General features: G+C 39.1%; 1 protein-coding gene across 1 annotated transcript; it reads left to right on the top strand.

Moving 5' to 3' along the window:
* Nucleotides 1-5,571: 5,571 nt before the first annotated feature.
* On the top strand, nt 5,572-16,737 carry LOC106133064 (cubilin). Its single transcript, XM_060946379.1, has 13 exons — nt 5,572-5,782; nt 7,888-8,095; nt 8,346-8,554; nt 8,887-9,022; nt 9,173-9,271; nt 9,577-9,791; nt 10,139-10,367; nt 10,839-11,037; nt 11,623-11,827; nt 12,358-12,487; nt 12,892-13,070; nt 15,386-15,474; nt 16,493-16,737. Exons 1-12 carry the CDS (start codon nt 5,575-5,577, stop codon nt 15,460-15,462), a joined length of 2,094 nt encoding a protein of 697 aa, XP_060802362.1. The 5' UTR covers nt 5,572-5,574; the 3' UTR covers nt 15,463-15,474; nt 16,493-16,737.
* The last annotated feature ends 286 nt before the right edge of the window (nt 16,738-17,023 follow it).

The following is a 17,023-nucleotide window of genomic DNA, read 5'->3' on the forward strand; positions in this document are numbered from 1 at the left end:
TATATAGGCTATTTATAGTTACAATTTAGCGATTACGTAAATCGTCAGTAATGTTCTTAATAATTCCCTGTGCATCAAAGATGTAACAAACAAACAAATAACTTTATTCATCCACACATGTTTCTCTCCCTAACGTGAGTCGCTTATCTCCCCCCACCAAGCCTTTATGATTTATTTTAATAAAGCAGAATAAATAAAGAGATTATAACTCCGCGCCCGCACCAGTGTGGTTATATCGCAATTTTTCAGTGAAATTAAACCACAAAGAAGAGAGTTATGAATGTGGATGAAGCGAAGGAAGTATACAGAGAGCGTGGCAAGGGGAAAGAGGTAGTCTCTGCCTACCCCTCCGAAAGAGGCGTGATTTTATGTATGTATGTATGTTAAAATACAAAACAAAAGAGGTTGAGCATGAATGCAGACATAGCGGTTTGGCAACGCTCACTCTGCTAACTGCTTACCTATTTTTATTCGCGTGACGTAGCGCTCTGTTTTATTTACATATAGTATAACATATAATCACGTCTATGCGGGTATATACCCTCGCGGGGTAGACAGAATCAACAGTCATCAAAAGACAGAAACGCTCAATCGCTTGGCTGAATGACAGAATTGAGACTTAAATAGTGACAGGTTTTAGCCCATCGCCTAAAAGAGGAATCTCAAGTATATAAGCCTATCCCTTAGTCTCTTTTTACGATATCCATGGGAAAAGATATTCATTGGTCCTATCACTATTTGAATCTCAATTTTGTAATTGAGGCGAGCAGCTGAGCGTGGCCTATCAGTCATTTCAAGACCGTTGGCTCTGTCTACCCCGCAAGGGAGATGGACGTGATTATATGCATGTACATTTATCTTTCCTACTATATGCATTATTTTTTATTGGTAGAAAACATGTTTTTTTTTAAATTGGTAGTATACAAAATCACTCTCACCTTGGGACTGTATTTTCGTTGACTCAGCGTTTTTGGTAGAAAGATTCAGATCTCAGTTGTCGATAGATCATGTTGATTGACGCGATGACACGCGGCGGGCAATGACGGCTGTAACTGTAATTAATCTTACTGGAAATTATTTTGCTTCTCTTCGGTTATATTATGGTTAAACCAATCAAAACATGTTACTATCTCTGAATTTCTATTTTAAAGTCGCCGCGTCTCATAAGTGGCGTTCGGGCCTTGTAATTGTGGGATCTGTTTACCACGTAAAGGATAAAGACGTGATGTGTATGTGTATACTATACTATACCGTTCGAATCTAATTTACTTTATTGTAGAACGCAAAAGTATCATTCCAAATAGGGACAGAAGTTCAAAATAATACTAATCACATACTGTTAACTAATCATTTTCTTACTTAAAACTTTGATCAGAAATTAAGGAGAACAAAAAGAAAAATTCAACGTTCACAGAGATTTCATCTAAATTGATAACTTTTAGTTAGAAAATATACTTAGCTCTAATGGCACGAGGAAGCAAAGTTAGTTGAGAAGTTGATAAAATAAACTCATCCAGAATGGAGCTCTAGAAACTTCTAATGGGTTGTGATAGCCGCGGGGATCCATACTTGTCCTGTGATGCCCCGGTCACTACTCCTGTAAGTGGTTTGGACATATGCTTCATACTTTTGACAAGTAAGTTTGCACATATAGTGCATTAACGTCAATGTGTATGTTTGAATTGGGAACTACCGTAAATACCGTTAAAAGCATAATGTAGGTATGCTTGCTTCTAGTAATAAATAATATACGAATATTATTAATGCGGGGGCAGTTTGTTCCGCTTTCACAATTAACATGCACATAGTTAAAATACATAGGATACCTTTATTTTCAAAATCAACCCCTAAAATTCTAAAACGCATAAAGCGACTAATACTCGTACTTACTACTGACATATTATAAAGTCCCCCTATTTTCTCTATCTGAATGTGTGCGCTATTCTCGGAAAGTTGTAGACGGATTTTGTTTTTGTTAGAAATGTTAGAAAGAGGGTTTCCTGAAGAAGGTTTGTTATATCTATAATTGCTATATATAAAATTATAAACGTGAAAGTGAAGTTTGTTTGTCCGTGTCTCTCGTCAAGACTTAATAGGTATATACTAAATCGATCTCCATAATATTTGAGTGCGGACATAAAGCAACAAAATTGTTTGACCAATTCTTTTTTTAATTTCTTTAGGATTCAGCAGCAGAAAAATATTCGCTTAATTTTTCATATTTCAATTTCTTTCAACTAAAGTTCTATTACATAGAGATCGTTGAAGCACTCCTGCAGTTCCTGTCTGTGTGTTAGTGACATAATATAGTTGCTGCTTGCTATCCTGCCGTCGACATCTTATTTCCTATCTAATTTACGTTCGCAGACAAGTTTACCGAGTACCTGGGCGACCGTCCTTGCTTGTTTTGTTTTGTTAGAACTTACACGGCCTGAGTTGTATAGTGGTGAAAAAGTAAAATCTGGAACATAGGTACTTACTGGGTTTGAACTTGAAGTTACTAAGTATAAATTGTAAAAGAGTGTGGTGAGAACGATTGCATTTTTTGCAAGTACTCTTAGAGTTAATTTTGATGCGGTATGATGTGTACAAAGACAATTGTCTTGGTACAAGCCTTATTTGACTAAATTTCGGTCGACCTTACTTCAATTAATTTTGCCTTTCCTTTACCTAGATAATTAAGACCTATTGTATACAAGGAATAAATGATATTGATTGATAAACACAAATACTTACCTACGCTGGAAATCGAACCTGTCACCAGTGTGACTGATGTTTTAATGACCTGTCTCTAGCTTACTTAAGCATCATAAGCATATATCGGAATAGGTAGATTGATTTTATGTACTTGCATCATGAATTACCATAGAAAGCATAACATGGATACGCCTCTTTTCCGGGATTCCATTTCAGTACTTACACTTACAGTAAACTACATTGTCCGCGGGTAACATAGGACTACAATTTACATGAACGAAGTCAGGGGAAAACAGCTACCACTAATATATTCTTCATCCCATTTGTAAAAAAATCCGGAAAAAATCTTCATAATTTACAAATCCCGCAATCCCGGAGACATGCCCATATTAATATGTACGTTTCAGTTCATTGACCCCAATTCAATCTACCTATTCCGATCTCTGCTCATAAGCTGTCAAGTTTACCTATAAAGAATAAATAAATAAACGTTATGATTACTCCGCAGAGTGCGACCGCACATTCGTGAGCCGCGGCGGCGCCAGCAACGGGACCTTCCACGCGCCGGAGCTGGTGAACCCCGGCAACCACAGCCGGCAGTGCCTGTACACCTTCCTGGCCGCCCCTGGTCAACGCGTGCTGGTGGAGTTCCGCACCTTCGACCTCAGGGGAAAACCACCAGAGTATGCCTTTTAGTACAGTAGACTAACACATACATATGTATATACATACATATGGTCACGTCTATATCCCTTGCGGGGTAGACAGAGCCAACAGTCTTGAAAAGACTGAATGGCCACGTTCAGCTATTTGGCTTAATGATAGAATTGAGATTCAAATAGTGACAGGTTGCTAGCCCATCGCCTAAAAAAGAATCCCAAGTTTGTAAGCCTATCCCTTAGTCGCCTTTTACGACATCCATGGGAAAGAGATGGAGTTGTCCTATTCTTTTTTGTATTGGTGCCGGGAACCACACGGCACTAACTAGTAGACTAACCCCGTAGAAAATAGAAAAAGTTGTACCAGAATGTCACTTGAGTTATTACTCTTTAGCGATTAAGTATTAACGTTTGTCTTCTTTAAGTTTTTCATTATTAATGGTATGTGTGCAAGCATTTGTCTTAATGTATTAGTATGTATTATAGTGTTTTTTGCCGCTTTATCAACTTCTGTAAATAGATATAAAAGTCTAAGTAGGTCTTATAAAGATCCGCGTATGCTCTCCCTGCCTCGAGATAAGGTTATATCGTAGAACTTTAGACCAACTTTCTGGACCAGACTTTTTGAACCTGAGAGGAAAACCGCCAGATTATGTACCACTCGCTCTCTTTGTCTTTCTTTACCTTGCTATAGCAAGAATGATTACAGGGATTTTTTTTAAACTGTCCGAGTTCATTAAGTTTGCCTGTTTTTGTGGAAATTTTAAGGAATCTAGGGACCATAAAAATGTTAGGTACATTTAAATTTTCAACTATTACTGTAAATAACATAAAAATAGATAGAGAGAATATATTGAATGATAAAATTGTACAATTAGTGTTTTCATAGCCCTATGTGAAGTCTTCCGGACCATTAATTTGAACAAATTAATTTGGAAACAGTTTGCACTCGACCGTCTATGTTCACACGATGTGATAGGTTGTCAGTTGATTGCGACTCGGTTCGTTCATTTGCTTTTAATTTTTCAAAGGATATTGGACACCCGCTCCGACGGGACGCACTCATGCAGACTGCGAGAGGCTGATTGTGTTGGACGTTAACAAACAGCTTTCACAGTCACAAAGTTATAAGTGGTACATTGCGTTTGAAAGTCGAATCGAGACCGGATTGAAAAATCAATCAAGTTTATGTATAGTCACGTGAACAAATCCTGTTTTTTATTAAATGTTCCTTAAGTTGTTAATACGAGGCATTTCTTTTCGATTTGAACACAAAAACCAAATAATATGATGAGGAACTTTTTCTGATTGGCCTGGGTCACTTACTTCGGGGCTAACTCAATCTGTGCAATTTGTCCCGTATATATTTATTTATTTAATATATACGCCTTATTATTCAGACTTATGTGCATTCGTATATATATTGGTTCTGTACTAAGATAGGTACCATACTCACGTGAACGTTTTCATGTATATTTATTTAACTCTATTGTTTTCTAAAATATTACTTATTTTTTTCAGTGGAGCCGCTGTCGGGGAACTTCCAGCGTAAGTAAATCTTCTTTCCCTTTCACTCCCTTCCAACTTTAGTGTAAATTATGCGACGTAAACATGTTTTCTTCTCTGTGGACTTATTACTGTTTCGTATTGACGGGAAGGAGGTCAAACTCCCGGGAAACCTTGATTCAGATAGCGGTTGATTTATTTACCACATATTTCATAGAAATGACAGCGCCTTAGTAGAGAGTAGACGCAATCTTAGAGTTATAACTAATGTGACACAATATATATGACTAATCTATGAGATAAGTTTAGCTAAAAACCTCGAAAAAAGTAAAGATAAGGAATTATAAAAAGGAAAGGAAAGAAAACATGTGATTTCACGAACAAGATTTATATAGTTATCAAAATTAGTTTAAATATAATTGTAAAGTTATCTTAAGCCTCATTGTGGTTACTTTTTACGTTAGTTACAAACACTAGGATTACTCGTACGCTTTTCAACTTACATAATTAGCCTTTAAAAAAAAAAAGTAGTAAGTAATTTGTTATAGGCAGATTAAAACAAAATTTGAAGCATTCGAGGACAAAACCTTACTTTTTTACCGGTTTCAGTCTACCACAGCTAGGAAAAACGACTCCTTCGTCTCAAATTAAAAATAAAAATCATTTATTGCAGGCCTACGCCATTATATTTTTTATTTTAACCAACAGATGTATGCACGAGTACATGGACATCTACTCCGAGATGGCGTCGCTGGAGACCGTCGAGCTGGTCAACTCGGCCTTCGGAGGCCGGTACTGCGGCCCCATCCCGCCGAGACGTCGCGTCTCCCTCCATCGCGCAGTGGCTTTGTCTTTCTATACCGACAAAATGTACACACCGCCAACGCTCTTCACAGGGACTTACCGCTTTATCAACTCCTGTGAGTATTTCATTCAGGCGTCATCATGTATCATATCATTACAAATCTTCCTTAAGCTCAAAGTCTGGATAACAATAACGTTAAACAAGATTTGCGTATCCGCGCTACGTACGAGTATTTTGTTGACAGGAGATTAGTATTTTTCAACTCCTGTGTGGTAGTGTGGAAAGATTCGCGCCCGTAACGTCTAACGTTTATGTAGAACTCGAACCCACAAATACATACATTTAATCACGTAGTTTTTCAAACAAAGCAAATAGTCTTGACTGGTAGGCCACGTTCAGCTGTTTGGCTTAAAGATAGAATTGAGATTCAAATAGGGACAGGTTGCTAGTCTATCGCCTACAAGAAAACCCAAGATTATAAGCCTATCCCTTACTCGCCTTTTACGACATCCATGGGAAAGAGATGAATTTTTAACCTATTGGTGCCGGGAACCACATGGCATACGGTAACAACATTTATTACTTTATACCGGAACCTTGTGTAAGGCCGGCAGAAAATAGTAGCTATTTCTTCGAGCAGTTTCCAACATTTTCCCAATGTAAATCGTAAGCAAAGTAAGCTAGAGATTATTTATTGTATACTTTTACAATCTTTTGAGAATATTATGAAGGTTTCTTTGCTAAACACTTTGTTACGACATCAGAAAGCATGAATAACATCAAAGGGAGCGATAAAACGCTATGCGTGTACATTATCCCTGTTGAACTCTATTTAAGGGGAGAATATCACGAAAATGTCTTTTATATCTTTCAAAGGAAAAACCATTTAGATTTTGACATAGACATGAAAATTAAATTATAAAGCTAATGTCATCTAGCCTTAAATAGAGTTTTATATGTGTTTTGTTGTAAGCAACAAAAATGTAAGAGCTGATTAACATTTTTAGCAAACTCAATTCGTCTTTTTTGCAAACAAGGTCGTTCTTGTTCCAACTTTGTGGCACAGAGGAGTATCCACTTGAATTTATTGTTCTGGTAAAATTTAATAGACAACAAGAAAGAGGAAAATCTTGGGTTTATTTATTTGTATTTTGAGAAGACAAATAAATAAACCTCAATATCTACGCATACCACACGAATATAAGCTGTAACTTTACCAAGATCTGGCCATAAATAAAAACGACATATCTTTAGGTACAATTTTTTCATTTATTAATCCCATTATTCCGAGAGCCCAACGATTTTTCTATTATGTCGACCATTTAGTGATGCCTTCAACATTAAGATACCAATCTCCATTGTGGTTTTTCTAGCCTGACAATGGGCCATTTCAACCACGATCCTTCGGAGTTCAAATCTCATTTACAAATACGAGTAAGATAGTCGGAGAGCCCAACTAAGTATATTTCTATCAAATCAATGATTTCTGGATAAACATGAGAATACCTATGCCTATTTTGATATTCTTGACTAACAATGAGTGCCTTCTATGGATTCGTCCAAGTAGGTAGGTACTATGTCATTTTATTATTCCAATATTCCGAGAGACCAACTATTTTTGTATCATATCGATGATTTAGTGATGCTATGATCATCATGATCATCATCATCATTTCAGCCGTGGGACGTCCATTACTGAACATAGGCCTCCCCCAATGACTTCCTCCTCGCTCTGCTGGACGCGACCTGCATCCATCCCCACGGACTTCACTAGATCGAATCGATTAAATCGTCGACTTTTTTTCTCATCAGCATCATCATCATCAGCCCGTCGGGAAAAGTGGCCTGCCCTTTGCCACTTCAGTTTGCTGATCCGAGCTCCTGCGTCGGTTACTTTCGTTCGTCTATGGAACGTCTTATTCCTGACTAGCGACCCGCCCCGGCTTCGCACGGATGCAAAATTCGGAAAAAATTATACATAAAAACCTTTCTCTTGAATCACTCTACCTGTTACAAAAAACCGCATTAAAATCCGTTGCGTAATTTTAAAGATTTAAGCATACAGACAAACAGACTAAAATAGCGACTTTGTTTTATACTATGTAGTGATTCAATCATTATGATACCATTCTCCACTATCTCGTTGTGTTCGTCCCTCACAATCGGTGCTTTCCACTAATAAACAGTTATGTGATAATTACAATTTTAATTATTTTTCAGCGGAATTCGAGGTGGGAACTCCAGTGCCAAATACGTTGTGTTCGTTCGTGATAGACGCCAGCAAGCGGAAGACGGGGTTCCTTCTGTCGCCGACTTACCCCGGAATTTATCCCAAGGACATCACTTGCAACTACATGTTCACCGGGCAGCCGGGGCAGAGGATACGTCTGGAGTTCAGGGACTTCGATTTGTTCTTCGGAGGGCCTCAGTAAGTTAATATCTTGTTGGTCCTCATAAATAAAATCATATATCAGGATCCGTGTTAAAAAATATTGTGAGACACCTAAATTACGTATCAAATTTTCCTTGAAAATAAGACGAAGTATTATTGAACATACAATTTACAGATAAAAGGTTTATTACTTCTTCACCCTAAGAGTTATTTCAATTCATTCAATTTGACACACTAAAAAGACTTTCGAACTCGGTTAATAAACATACTTTCATCTCATTTTCAGCTGCCCATTCGACTGGGTCCGCGTGTACGACGGGCCCGACAACACATCGGCTGTGATCGGAACTTACTGTGGCCAGCAGAGGAACCTGGTCCTCTACTCCAGCGACGAGCGCCTCCTGGTCACATTCTACACGTTACCACGCTCGGCGAGCACGCAAAACCGCGGGTTTAAGGGTATCTTCGAGTTTTCCGAGAGTTTTGTTAAGTTAGGTGAGTCCATTTTCCATCGTTGATAGATCACAGGAAAGACTATGTCATGATAAGGTTTACAGTACTGGTCTTACTAGGATTATACATTTTGCATACTTCTCTTAGTTTCGCATTCAATTATGTTAGTAATGGGCATTGATTGAGAACTGTGACAACAATGTTGATCATATTTAACCGAACGAAAACTTAATTTCATGAAGGTTCCAATTTAGATGACATCATAGTAGTATCGTGAGATTCAACTGACTCGAGCTTTGTATCAGAATTCAAACTTAATCTTATTGTTATTGCAAGTATAATGTTAAGTTAAAAGTACAATGCCCGTTTTCCAGATTTTATAAGTAAACACGATGCTGAGCACATCAGGGGCTCGGAGTGTGATCAGAAAATCCTTAGTAAAAAGGAGTCCACAGGCTTCGTGTACCATCCAAATTATCCATTCCCTTATATACAAAAAGTTGTTTGTAGGTAAGTTGCAACTATGTAATAGTAGAGTAACAAATGAGGTACATATAGATGATGAATTATAAAGCTTGAATAAAACTCATGTTTCACAACATATGTATAATCTTGTGCAAAAAATAATAAAGTGTGCTAAATGTTTGTTTATTTTTTCAGATATTTTATATATGGTATGCAAGATTCGCAAAATTTAGAAAGGGTACGGTTAGAATTCCAAAACTTTTCTATACCTAAAGGATTTAATGCAAAACCGGAGTAAGTATAACATTCATTCTTATAATTCTTAATAAATTTGTGCATGCAGATCGTCATACTTGGCATGATTTCCAACTACCCTCACCTCATTGATTACGGACGGAGACGAAATAAATACTTTTTTACTTTAACTTTACTTTACTTTTACTCATTCCTGTCGCCAAGAGCAACTTTAAAAATAACATTGGTTACTTTTTGCTCTAATTCGATCCCATTTCGTTAAATGGAATCGAAACTCCGGGAGCAAAATGTACAGCTAACTATTGTAATATAATTGATTTTATAGTTCAAAATGTAATTTCCAGCACGTGTAACGAAGGCTACCTGAAGGTATACTTACGAGGTCAAGAAGCAACTGATTCGTATGACAAGCATGACGCGGAGCTGTGTGGGGAAGGAGAAGTGGGGCCGCCAGCGTTCCCTCCACCTTTGCTATCGGACGGGCCAAGGCTGGTCATGGTATTCAGTTCTGGGGAACTGCAGGGACGCGGCTTTAAAGCCAAGTATACCTTTGAGACTGGTACGTTGTAGTTTTTGCTGGAAGCATTTGCGATAAATTTTTGTCTCAATAGGAGGCAATGAGCTCGCCTCAATCTCGCTTGACAACGCATTCTTGATAAAAGTTCTTTCCTGTCGGTTGCGTAGCTTGGATAACCATAAACAGCATGTTTTAATGCCATTAATGGCTTAATATATTTGAGATTTAGACGTTGTACCTAATAAATATAAACTTTCCATGATTCTTCATTGGTCTATTCTATTTTGTTGTTAAGTACTTCATTGTCTGTGAGAAACTCAAGACATTTATATCTTCTTCCAGAATAACGCGCAATTGAGAAAACTCAAGACATTTATATCTTCTTCCAGAATATCGCGTACCAGGGACTGCCGCGCCGGGCGGAGAATGCGCCTTCACCTACCGCTCAGAGGCCAAGAAGAGAGGGGAGTTCAACTCCCCCCGCTACCCATCCAATTACCCCTCCCGTACAAACTGCACGTATACTCTGGACGCTACTCCCAATGAACAAGTCACGGTCGTTTTTGACCATTTCAAGGTCAGGGCGGATACTTGGAACGCCACGGCTGGGCTTTATGGGTAAGTTTTCTTGTATAAAAATATTTTTTTTTTTACTATTACAATTGAAAGATCGGGAAAAGTGAATAGCCACAGCTAGGAGCACGCAACAATTAAAAAAGAGAGATGGGACTTGAAAGGAGGTATGATGAAATGGTTGTATATTGTATAGCATAGCTGCATCAATTCAGATGATACAAAAATAACTGAGTTAACATTTCTTGTATAGCGACTGTCTATCAACTTATGGCTCTGGCAATCTTCCGGTTTAGCAAGCCGCGCGCCCTACTAGTTATATGCTTTCAACATTGCGCTCTGACTCCGTACAAAAACTTCATCATATTTAAGTTCTCTCTTATTTTTTACTATTAATGTCTGGCTAGGTAAGATATGTGTATTTCGATAGAAATACATTACGTTTAGTGTATAGTAACGACATAGTAGAAGAATAAGGTGATTTATAGGTATTGTACATAAAGCATCGTATTCCAGCGGTACGACCTGCAGCGAGGACTGGGTGGAGGCGTGGTGGACGGGGCGCGAGGGCTCGCGGGTGCCGCTGGGGCGCTGGTGCGGGCTCGCCACGCCCGGCCCGCTGCAGTCCCCGCGCGGAGCCCTAGGGCTTCTCATCGCGTTGCACACCGACTCTGAGAGCGTCGCGTCGGGGTTCAAAGCTAGATATATTTTTGAGGTATGTCTATCTTGTGAAGTGTAGGTATCACCATTATTTTTCCGTGTACTGTAATAATATGCTAGCGATACCTGGTTATACAGTGATAGCAACCATCTGTCATCATATTCCAATCCAGTCCTAATTCCATTGTTGATACATTCACGAAGGACGAAGTTTATTTTTTTTTATAACCCAGCGCTCTCACTTATGGATCGTGAATTCTTAAAAAGGCCTAATAAACCTCGACAAATAACAATTTGGAGGTAATTATCTAGTCCATTTTATCTTGTATTATTGGATATAACTGAAAGAACATCACTTATAGGACATATAAATACGGAAATCTGTTCACGGCAAAATTTCCTGTTTTTTGACAGCAGTCCCTAAGAATGCAATCGGAAATATGCTGTAACGATTATGAGAGAAAAGATCCGCCAACTTTGTGTGAACCTAGAGTTAAGCAAACTTAACCCTAGGTTCACACAAAGCGTGAACAGTGCAACCTCGTGGGCAGTTGTGAAGCCAATCAGCTCGGCAGCGCTCGCTCACTGCTCCACTCGGTAACTGTCTGCGCAAGACCTTAAACTCCCAATAACTGTCCAGCCAGCGAAGTCGATCTTCGGCGACTGCGGCGGCAACATGTCCGGCGCGGAGTGGGGGGTGATCACGTCGCCGCGGTACCCGCTGCCGTACGAGCAGCCGACCAAGGGCACGGCGTCCCGCGTCTGCAACTGGTTCGTCACCGCCCGGCCGGGGAAGAGACTCTTGCTCAATTTCGAACACTTCGCCGTGGAGGGGCATCTCACTGGTGAGTCGGCAGCCAGTCAGCTGAAAAGCGGTTTACTGTGTACCTACACAGTTTCGATCGATACGTATTACAAGTTTTATGTATTACAAGTAAAAAACCTTAACATAAATACATATTATCACGTCTATATCTTGAAAAGGCTGACGTTAAGCTGATTGAGATTCAAATAGTGACAGGTTGCTAGCCCATCGCCTAAGAGAAGAATCCCATCAAGCTACAAGGTGGCAATCAGGAGCCCCTCTACAGTGTACTGTATAGTCTATACGTACCGAACAGTGTAGCCGTACTCTAGAGTTAAAAGCCTCTAAAATTAATTTACTAAAAATGCTCAGTGTGCACCTACAATATCACAATCTTAGAGATTTTTTAAAAAGAAGTCCCATTAGAGAAAAATAAACAGGATTGCAAGAATCTAAATCATTTTCAATTTCCATCTATATGAAAGCTTATTCCTAGTATTGCCCAGAAGTAAGTTTCATGCGATAGAAGAATGATACCAAATTTACCCTCTAATATTATGTCTTTCACAGAGCGTGGTTGCCCTGCGGCGGTTTTAAGGCTGTGGTACGAGAGTCCAGGGCCTCCCCTGGAGCTGTGTGGAGAGAAGGCACCTACGGATCGCTGGCAGTATCTGTCTTCCTCCAACTCTATAAGACTCTCGTAAGTAATTGTGTCCAATTAAAGGGATGGCCCTAGCTAGTGTTTCTATACCGGGCACAAATCTAGAGGGGGCGCCAAATCATTAATTTCACCGAGTTTTTCATAAAGTTACTTAGGTGATTATCCTAAGTGGATTCAAAAAATAGTTGAGATAGGAAAACGTTTTAAAAATACCCCTACTCGCCAGACCACATCAAAAAAGATTTGAAAAGACTTGAACGTCAAAATTCTTCTGATGGAGTCGAGTTCAAATTCCAGCGCATGCAGCGTTTCCATTATATCATCACCGTCTTAAACTGATTCAAGGCCCCAAAACATAGTAGCGGAAGATGCAACTTGCAAATATGAGATAGAGACTTTGTCTAGTCCGATTATCATTATTTAAACCAAGACTAAATTCAAAGGTTCATAATCGCGGACAAGTCGGTAGGCGCGGCGGGGTGGCGCGCCGTGTGGACGGAGGTGTCGCCGGCGCCGTGCGCCTCGCCCGACCTTGACTGCGCGGGCGCGTGCCTCCCGCCGCAGGCGCTGTGCTCGGGCCTGCATCACTGCGCGCTCATACCGCCCACCAAGGCGCCGCACTGTTAGTATGGCTCGATGATATTGTGATTTAAGTGTGCATAGAGAATGGATATTGGTACGGATCATAATTATCATAATGATTTATAATGAATACGTTTATTGAAATACAGTAATGATAGCTTAGTTGATCACTGAAATCCAAATGTTACGTAATAATCTTTGACCAACTGGAGTCAACACACGTACAGTAAAATTAAAAAAAATATGTATATATACATATAATGTGTACGGTTTGGCACCTAAATTAAGGTTCCATTCCATAACAGAGACAGAAAATATCTATAAATATACGACGGCGTGGTAATCAATCGATCGGCCGTGATCCGTGTCAATATTTTCCAAAAGAACAGATTCTTTTTGCACATGACAAACCCAAGTAGCAAATGCTCATCGATGATAATGATACAACTTCTTTATCCACATTTATAATTTTTGTATAATTTTGGTCGCCTTTTTATATCCCACAGCTTAGCAAACGCCTATAATTCTCTCTTTTTAATTTCATTATTAAGCCAAAATCGAATGTCACTGAAGTTAAGCTAAGCTTTCTTCTAAAACTAAGTGGGCAACAAGCTTAGCTTAGTTATTCAAATACAAACTATTAATTTTCGAGATCTATCGTTTGCATATCTACATGACTACCAACAACGCACTCTACGACACATTTTCAAACTGCTTATTAGCACGAATGTACGAATTGATACGGATGACTTCTAACATTATGCTGGAACTATAAACACGTAGCTGCTATGAAAATGGTATTTATTTGGTAAACGACAGAAATAACAGGCACATAATTTGCACTGACAGTCACTAATGCAAACAGTAAAGATAGCATTGCACTGATAAGCACGCTATACAAAACACATCCTAACAAAAACAACGATAGATCTCGACATGTAGCATCGGTGAGCATTGAATTATTATTTCTCAGTTCTCCCGTTTCTGATTATTTTAGATTCCTTATAAACCTTTACCTTGAATAATAATTAATCATTGGACCTTCCGTAGATAGGTATCCTTAAATTCTAACAGATTTATTCACTTAAACAGGGGCATGCAACTGTCGGATTCTCGACATCTAATTATGTATTTGTGTGTAAAATGATGTTAATATACAGATGAATTTACATATCGATATGTCACGTATTGGTGTTTTCTAGATGTTTCAAGATGTTATCATTCCGAGGAGTCAGTTCACTTGAAATGTCTCGTAATATGTTATCTTTAATAGTAGAATTCAATGCGTTATTTAAGCGGCTTAGTATTAATGATTTTCCAAATTGATTAACACTGTATAATATACAATTGGCACCGCACTTTGCATTTCCACTTAATATGATTGTATCTACACCGTTGCATTTTGTCGTCGCATTGCTAGGGAGTTAATAATATATTAAATTTGAATATAAAATGTAGCTTGTTAATGATACGTAATGGAGTAAGCAGTACTTTTTGGTCCAAGTTGCTTTTGACAAACACTCGGTTGGCGCAGAGCTTCTCACAGCCACGGTTGCAGCTGCTTACTCCTGCTTTATCTTCTATATTGTTGTCAAATATTGTATTTAAATACCGTAGCACTACTCTAACTAATGGTAACTTAAAACATGAATAATGTTATGTTCACAATACTAAATTTCTCGATTTACTATTGATGGTTCAATGCAATCTTTGTCTCAACGACAGTTTCTGTGTAACTTAGGGAGATAGACTAGAGTTTAAAACGAAAACATATATTATTGTTGGTCGAATAGCAGAATATATTGAGTATGTTGCAAGATTACTGATTTTTTTATTTACAAACTGCATCCTCTCTGATATTTTTAAAACTATCTAAATGTTTTCATGTATTCATTCTTACATCCATGAATTCCACTCGTATCGTTACTACTTTCTGTATTCTTAGTCTGTCTTAAAATACTGTGATGACTCAGGAGAGATCAATCTAATTTAACCCGATCCAATTCTTTCACTACTTCCGCTGTGTAGCTGAAAATGTTTGTGTAGTTTTGCTAGCGTATGTTTATTTTGAATTCCAATAGACGAAGCTTGCATTGAGTCATCGCACTATGTGGCCCGGGGCACCGCGTCCGTTGAACGTGACACCTTTTCACATGTAACACTGTTTGACCTAATGTCTGAATTTTAGTTTCTTTTACTTATAAACAAAAGTTATAATTTATAAACAAGCAGATTTGACAATTTTTTTTGTGTTCAGTTCTGCTTTGTAATGTAGACGTTAGGTCACTGTGTTGAGGCGGTGACGTAGCTAGCGTATCGCTGTGCCCCGGGCTGACTGTGGCGCGGTGTGCGCAGGCGGGGCGGCGCCGGGCCGCGTGGCGCCGCGCGCCGCACTCGTCGTCCTTTCGCTTGTGCTCGCCGCCCCGCACTGACCGGGCGCACACGTGAGTCTACTTACACCTGCCCTCATCCCCACCCCTGGCTCCATCTCGCACGACCATCCATCCTACCCGCTTCTCAGCTTCTTGTACTCGCTTTCGCAACTCTATGGTAATTATCTTCGCAACGCGACGACGCTGTAAGCAGTTGACATCCATTACACCTAGCTTCAATTTTTTAGGGAAACGAATAAGATATGTATGTTGCGATTGCTTAATCAATTTAAAGTATAACTACCTGGAATCACCTTAACTGAAAAATATACCTACTAATGTGAGATCCGTGCTACCTCGAAGGAATAGATATAACTAAACAGAAGATTTGCTTTAGCTATTGTACCAAACTACCTGCCACCCCAAAGATTTCAAGTATGATAATTATTAGTTTAAAAAAAGTTGAAAGTAAATAGATTCATCGCTTAATCACGCATCACGTAACGCTTCTCTAAACCAATATCTTAAATCATATATATGTTGCATGTTTCTAAAATTAATGTTATAAAAAAGTAAACCCCTAACTAGAAATCTAAAATAAGCTTTACAACATTCAAAATAAAAAATCTTTGGTAAATCACATTAAATTATTTTAAAATGTTATATGATGAAAAATGTATAGGCATACATTTTCCTTTATATTATATTTTGTAAGTAAAAACTGTTAATGAGATTTGCCTTAGAAAAATAAAATTTTATTTAAAATTCAAATTATCCGAAATTATAAAAATTTAAAACTGGTTCAAAAATCTATCACAAAATCTTTGCGACAAAATTTAACCGGATGGACATAAGGCATAATAAATATACACGGCGGTTCGATAGTCGATTCATTGTGTGCCATGTCATCAAATTTGAAAGAAGAATGTAAAAGTGCTTGAAACGTCATAAAGTAAGCATGTATGTGGGTTTGAATTTTGTAAAGCGAATCCATAAACTCCTGTATCAATTTAGAGTTAATTAAACCCTGAATCGATACTCGGAGAGTTTCTACAAAAATGCAAAAGGCTGGAGTTGTCGATGGTGACAGGCGGCGGCGGGGCAGCGGCTGTAGGGGGCGCCGGGTGGGGCGCGGCGTGGTGGCTGGCGGCGGCGGGGGGCGCCGGCGGGTGCGCGGCCCTGGGCGCGTGGTGCCGTCGCCGACGCCGCTCCCGGCCGCGCGCGCCGCCCCCGCCGCCGCGCCCGCCGCCCCGCGCCCTTGCGGCTCGCCTCGCAGCGCCTCAAGACACCGTATGACGACGCGCCGGGGCCGGCAAGCCTCGCACAAATATATAGTTAAATACACCACTTTAAAGTAACATGTATTTTATTACATCCTCTGCGAGCAACTATACACCTATGAATGAGATTGACGGACACATCGTTGGAAGTATCAGACGAGTGGGTCGTTAAGATATTTCAGTCACACTGTTATGAAGTAGCGTGACGAGTACTGCATATCCAATTTCCTAATACCCAACGATTTCTCGTGGACAAACTGATATATACAACGTACCTACATACGCATTGCTCAGTTCTTTACAGCAGCTTTAACCTCAACAAAATCAACATCGTTTAATCT

This window comes from Amyelois transitella, chromosome 10, assembly GCF_032362555.1.
Source record: "Amyelois transitella isolate CPQ chromosome 10, ilAmyTran1.1, whole genome shotgun sequence".
Classification (NCBI taxonomy): domain Eukaryota; kingdom Metazoa; phylum Arthropoda; class Insecta; order Lepidoptera; family Pyralidae; genus Amyelois; species Amyelois transitella.

What these genes read in the sequence shown, in the direction of transcription:
- LOC106133064 (XM_060946379.1), top strand. Translation starts at nt 5,575, where the DNA reads ATGCACGAGTACATGGACATCTACTCCGAGATGGCGTCGCTGGAGACC. An exon ending in GGATTTAATGCAAAACCGGA is followed by an intron (nt 9,272 to 9,576) that starts GTAAGTATAACA and finishes TGTAATTTCCAG; the next exon opens with CACGTGTAACGAAGGCTACC. An exon ending in CGTGGAGGGGCATCTCACTG is followed by an intron (nt 11,828 to 12,357) that starts GTGAGTCGGCAG and finishes TGTCTTTCACAG; the next exon opens with AGCGTGGTTGCCCTGCGGCG.